The sequence below is a fragment of the Chenopodium album genome, chromosome 20, assembly GCF_948465745.1.
Source record: "Chenopodium album chromosome 20, dcCheAlbu1.1, whole genome shotgun sequence".
Lineage (NCBI taxonomy): Eukaryota > Viridiplantae > Streptophyta > Magnoliopsida > Caryophyllales > Amaranthaceae > Chenopodium > Chenopodium album.
In genome coordinates this window covers 14,977,306-14,983,843 of record NC_137853.1, presented here as the reverse complement: position 1 = coordinate 14,983,843, position 6,538 = coordinate 14,977,306, and the positions used below count along the sequence as shown (strand labels likewise).

At 37.4% G+C, this 6,538-nt stretch overlaps 1 protein-coding gene across 1 annotated transcript; it reads right to left on the bottom strand.

Annotated features, from left to right (window-relative positions):
* LOC145596853 (protein FAR1-RELATED SEQUENCE 5-like) lies at positions 1–1,194 on the bottom strand. The gene is made up of 3 exons (XM_081653044.1): positions 969–1,194; positions 543–876; positions 1–322 (listed from the first exon to the last, which is right to left on the bottom strand). Exons 1-3 carry the CDS (start codon positions 1,192–1,194, stop codon positions 1–3), a joined length of 882 nt encoding a protein of 293 aa, XP_081509170.1.
* Positions 1,195–6,538: the final 5,344 nt, after the last annotated feature.

Below are 6,538 nucleotides of genomic sequence, written 5' to 3'. Positions count from 1 at the left end.
TCATTCTATGCTAGTACACTCTGTTTGTACCTCTTGAAACTTGGTGTTGGTGTACAGTTGTTGAAAAAACCTTTCGACTGGGAAGGCAGCAGCTAGTCTTGGAACATATTTTCCACAATTCGCGTCAGCAGCAGTCTCGTCATGCACCCGTTTCTCCAAAGCCTGAGCATACTTAACAGGAAATTCATGTAATTTGGTGTGGCGATTGACAAATCCATCAAAAAAATATTTATGCTCTCGACACGCTGGGTAGTCTTCATTCCAGCCCATAAATAATCCCTCATATACGCGGGGACCCACATTTGTCTCTCCTTGTACAATCCTTTTAACCAGTCATTATTTTCCAAATTAAAATCAACAAGTAGGTCATTCCACCTTCTCTCAAACTCCTCCTCATTCAAACTTTCTTACACGACTTTTTTCAGCACCCCCTTGAAGTAATGGTAAATGTAAAGAAATAAACCTGAAAGTAGTAAGTAACCCAGAGAATAGGTAACTATATAAACTGTGTAATTGAATAATATATAGTTGTAAATGCTTACCCTTCACATTTCCCAAGTTTTTCTGGAATTTTCCTCATTATGTGCCAAATGCACCATCGATGGCGCGTCGAAGCCATGACATCCTCTATGGGATTTCTCATAGCCGCAGCCTGGTCTGTGAGAATAGCAGCAGGAGCTCGGTTATTCATACATGACAACCATTCCTTAAATATCCATGCAAATGTGTCCGAATTTTTATGAGAAACTAATGCACAACCCAACAATATAGATTGTCCATGGTAGTTTACACCCACGAAATTTACAAATGGAAGTTCATATTCATTTGTCAAATATGTAGCATCAAAACATACAACATCGCCAAATTCTTCATAAGCTGCACGGCTTCGCGCATCTACCCATAGTACATCTTTCAACCTACCCAGTGCGTCTAATCTGTGTGCGTGATAAAAGTGCTGGCCTGGTTACCCTCTTGCATTTGTTTAAAGCACGACATCATGGCAGCAGCATCGCCCCCGGCCATTTTCAACTTCCTAGCCTTGTAAACCACATGGGCCAAGTCTTTTACACTATATTGCAAGTCATCCTCCCCTTTAATTTCACTGGCCAAGCATCCATGTATTTGAAAGACAGGAACACCCTTATCAAAAAATATCAGCAACTTTCTTCGAACAGTAGATTTCAATTTCTTCATTTGATACTCTTTAACTAGCTTTGCGTCTGCAGGATTTGGGGTGTGATTCGTATGTTCCAACTCCACTATCCTAATCACCCACCCCCACCGCACGATTCATGCCAACATAAATCTTCGCCTTACACTCACATTTTTTTGACTTCCGCTTACGATTGCTCAGCTCGTCAGCACACACTACACCATCAACTACCCCGCAAGTACCAGACACGCCCATAGACTTAGACCTCTTCTTTGCTTCCCTCATTGCCCTCATGTCTGGTCTTCCCCAACATTCACACCGCAAAGTAGTTGCAATCCGATCCCTTACCTCCACTTTAGAATACACACCTTGTGCCCTTGTGACACCAAACCCCTTTTGCTGGGCATATGTTTTGTAATAAGTCTCAACCTCTTTCCAACCCTTAAAAATCATCCCAACTTTAGGAGGTTCAACATTAATCACTTCATTACTACCGACACCTGTCTCTGTTGTCTCGATCGTGTCGCTTGGGGTTACATTTTGTGCACAGTTTTGGTTATCAGACCCCATTGGTGTGTGTAGGGAATATTTCAAGCATTATGATAACCCCAAACTTGAACCCCACTGTGATCATACACTAAAGTACGGTGGCGTTCTAAAGGGAAAGACAAAGAGCAAAAAGAGTCGCCAACAAGTTTTAGGAACTTGTAAACCCAAAAGACAATCCAAAGGACCGTCAACTACTCCATAAGGTCTTGAACCAAATAGGGTCCGGGGATGAGGGTACGAATTCAATCTACAAAAGAAAGGACCCGCCCTATAAAATAGGCCTCTACTTTGTTCTGCTCGTATTCATGTGCGCTTTTCGAATAACATACAAACATTATATTAATCCTACCCTGTTTATCTATGTTGGTTAAAAATTAATGCACAAATAATACTATTATTGGCGATCACTTGAGTTAAAATCACATTAGCCTAAACCAAATTATTAATTATCTTATTAAGCGTGATTTCAAGTACAAATTCCCTTTAAACAATCATAAAAGGTGTGATCAAGCAATAACAATAAAAAATAGATCAAGCAACATAATAACAATGCAATATATAATAATAACGATGATAATAGCATGATAAGGTATAATTAAGCTTAAAATAATAGCAAGATCCTAGGCATGATACTAACAAGATTAATAACAAATCCTAGCATGTCACTAAGCAATAAAGATCAAAGCTTTAAACCTAACATGGTACTAACATGATATTAGAAAGGACTAAAGGCACCCTAAACATGACACTAGAAAGCATAAAATAACATCCTAACATGATACTAGGAATTAAATACATCCTAACATGATACTAGGAATATAAAACAATAATAAGCATGCAATCTACATTGTGAAAGAAATAGGAAGTAAGCTAATCTACTTACTTTGAAGCCTCGTACCTCTTTCTAATAACAAAATACACAAGTTAGTAAACTTCAATGAAGAATCAATAAAGAACAATTAAATAATTAAATTGAAATCAACTTAAATAAAGTTTAGACTAGTTTTGGACCAAACCCTCAGAAATTATCAAACCTTGCACGTCTAGGGCGAAGGCAACTTCGAACTTGGCTAAGAGATTCTAAATCTTGTGAATGCGGAATATTGTTTGTAAAAATCTAGTTTAGAAAGAGAGAGAGAAAGAAAGCATATATTGCTCAAGAGAGAGAATAGAGAGAATTGATGATGAGAGTTAATGAGAATTGATAGTAGTTGATCTTAGATTGATGAAAGTTTATTAAGAGAATTGATCGTTGAAAACGGGGATCCGAGGGCCCTATTTATAAGAAAATAGTTAGAATTTGAAGAGGAATAAAACTCCATGCTGTCGCTAATCAAACCGACCTTGTCGCCAAAGATTTATCTTGTCGCGAGGCGACAAGCCTGTCGTTTCGCGACAAGATAGTTTTTTGCGGATTTTGTTTTAATCATATCTTTTGATCTAAAAGTCCAAATAAGTCATATAATATGTCGTTGGAAAGCTCTTGAAGTCTACTTTCTAATTTAATTAGAATCAGATTAAAATATTTTGTAGATAAAAAGATATGAACGAAATAGTGAAAGGGTGTCAGTTTTGGATAGAGTTTCGTATATCTTTAATATCTTTTTCGTTATAGCTCGGATTTAATATTATAATATATCATTGGAAAGATAATTTCAAGATCTATCCAACCATATAAAATTTGGATAAAAAATATGAAGTACCAAAATAATATCTGACTATCTTTGAACATCTTTAAATCCGAATAGAATTAGGAAAGTTTTAAAAAAGGAAAGTTTATATTCAAATCAAATTCCATGATCTTATCTTTTCAAAAAAGGATAATTAAGATATTTTAGAAACTTATAGAAGATTCTAATCAATCCTAATTAGTTTAGGAATAGGATTAAACCATTGGACCCTCCACATGATCATTGGGTCGTAGGTAAAATCCGATTTGGGCCCAGTTTAGTATTTTGGCCATAACTTCCTCATTATTCATCGGAATTGGGCTTATAATATATCGTTGGAACGGTATTTTCAAGCCCCATCCAACTACACCATTATTGGACCCTTATCATGGACCAAAATAAACTGAATTGGACGTTTTCATAAAATAGAGTGGGTTTTCGAAAACAGAAAGAAGGATTTTAATAAAAACTAACCGCAACACTTGACTTTTCACACTTTTACCTCATTCGATTATGTTTTTACGTGAAAGGTATTCATCACTGGGTTTGGTTTTGGGGAGACACAAATGGGTGTCTACAGAAGCCCCCACTTTGACTGAGTTTGAAGAAACTTGTGTTTCGAAAACGAAAGTCAAAGTATCGATAGGGACGGAGAATGATTCAAAACGTTCTGCGATTCCAAATCATTCTTATAACGCCGGTACCTGCAAACTAATCATTAGTTAAAATAGATAAAAGAGTTAAGAAACGCGTATCTTGCACCGTCGAGCACACGTCTCTGGGGTAACCGTTTTGTTGCATTTTGACAACCTTCTACAAGCTAGAGAGCGCCATCTTGCTGTTGTTGATGTTCACTCGTCTCTGAACAATGGAGTCTTTTTTGAGGATTGTTCACTCGTCTCTGAACAATGGAGTCTTTTTTGAGGATTGTTCACTCGTCTCTGAACAATGAAGCTTGATAGAATGCCCACGCGTCTCTGAACAAAAGAGCTTTCTTGATATGTCCACGCGTCTCTGAACAATAGAGCTTGATAGAATGCTCACGCGTCTCTGAACAAAAGAGCTTTCTTGATATGTCCACGCGTCTCTGAACAATAGAGCTTGATAGAATGCCCACGCGTCTCTGAACAAAAGAGCTTTGATGATATGTCCACGCGTCTCTGAACAAAAGAGCTTTAATGATATGTCCACGCGTCTCTGAACAAAAGAGCTTTGATGATATGTCAACGCGTCTCTGAATAAAAGAGCTTTGATGATATGTCCACGCGTCTCTGAACAATAGAGCTTGATAGAATGCCCACGCGTCTCTGAACAAAAGAGCTTTCTTGATATGTCCACGCGTCTCTGAACAATAGAGCTTGATAGAATGCCCACGCGTCTCTGAACAAAAGAGCTTTGATGATATGTCCACGCGTCTCTGAACAAAAGAGCTTTGATGATATGTCCACGCGTCTCTGAACAAAAGAGCTTGATACTTGAATGTTTGTTGCGATCGTTCGGTTGGCTGCGAACAGGAGCTTTGCTGAATGGTTGTATCCTGTAAAAATCAAAAGAATTGCCAAAAGACTTTGCTTGTGTTTTTCTTAGGGTTGACCTAAGGCTTGATGTGTTTCTTAGGGTTGACCTAAGGTGAATGATTGACTTGAGGTTGACCCAAGGTGAATTGACACGACATGACTCAATGTACATGACTCGTGTAGTGTGCGACTCGAAAATGCAAAAAAGAAAAATTTTCCGTCATTTTTGTGGAGGGTACCGACTTTCTCCCGAAAAAGAAAGACGCGAAAAAGAATCGAAGTATTTGATGGTGCATGTTGAATGAGCTTAGTCAAGTATATGCATTTGATACTATCCCTCAAGGTGCAAGGATTAATTCCTCCTAAACTATCTTAGTTGACTCAATTATGAAAGTATTTAGGTAACTTAGACACGGAGGCTAAGTACTTCATACTTTGATACAATGATGATTATAAGTGATGAGTGATGTGTGATTTTAATAAGGTATGCTTCAACGTTATGTTAAGAATTCATGACAAAGGGTTCCTAATTGGAAGTCTATTTGGTCATGTATCTGTGATGTGTGTGAAAGTGACACTAAAGTTAAGCTGCAAAGGCTAACGGTGTGGAAAAGTATTACTTGATAAGAGTCACATAGTGATGACTCTTAGGCTAGGTAGGCTAATGATGTAAGGATCAAGTCCCCAAGTCTAGCTCTAAGTAAATAGGGATGAGCATTGGAAATCCCTTGATATGATTATGGTGTAAGTGTGTGAATGTGAAAATGAATGCATTTTTATTATGGCCGCACCTCATTGTGAGGTTGCCTACGTATCCGTTAGGAATCAGGCCAAACGTAGCTCTAGCCGAACCTCGCACTAGTGTGTGTACACCTCAAAAAGGTCTTTTTTAAGGGTTGTAACGTGGCTAGGCTAAAGGTTAGAAAAGAAGGGGATAAAGGCTCAAGACCCTAAATAAGCCCCCAAGGTGTGCAACCTTGCTTTTAATTTGAATCTTTGTATTTTTATGCTTGAGGTTTTTTCTCACTTTTGAGCTTTCTTTCTTTTTTTTTTTTTTTTTTTGCTCTTTTCTTTTTTTTGCTTTTGCATTTTTTATTTTTATAAGTGTGGGCAATCTCGATCATGCGGTCTATCACTCACTTGGCATTCATGTTTCTCAGGCACGGTACCGAGCACTCGATGAGAAGCGCAATCTGAGACATGTTCTTATCAAAGATATTTTTATATCCAAGACATTGGAACACTTGCCCTTTTGTACACTTTTATTTATTATTATTTTTTTTTTGTATCATTTTTTATTTTGAGATCACTTAAGCTTTCATATTTGGAACTTGCATAAGTTACACACCATCCCATCCCAAGGTTAAGTAGATGTGGGTTGAAAAATGAAAGGTCTATCGTTAGACGAGGCTCAAAGTGGTTTATCAAGAAAAGGATTATATATTTAAAGGGTGAGAGATATGATATGGCTACAAGAGGTGCCTCCCATCATTGATATACCTTGTGCTTAATTCGGCCCCTTTTTTTTCTTTTTTTTTTAAAATTATGCAATGCAATGATCATATGCAAGAAATTAAATGCTCATTTTATTAAAAGGAAAAAAGTAAATGAAAGTCCTACAAAGTAAAAACTAGGAGAAAATGAAAGGT

Bases quoted from the DNA above. Each gene is read 5' to 3' on its own strand.
- LOC145596853 (XM_081653044.1), bottom strand. From the start codon at position 1,194: ATGAAGAAATTGAAATCTACTGTTCGAAGAAAGTTGCTGATATTTTTT. The intron at 877-968 runs GTAACCAGGCCA...GAAGCCGTGCAG, and splicing joins CTTTAAACAAATGCAAGAGG to CTTATGAAGAATTTGGCGAT. The intron at 323-542 runs GTAAGCATTTAC...ACTGGTTAAAAG, and splicing joins AAACTTGGGAAATGTGAAGG to GATTGTACAAGGAGAGACAA.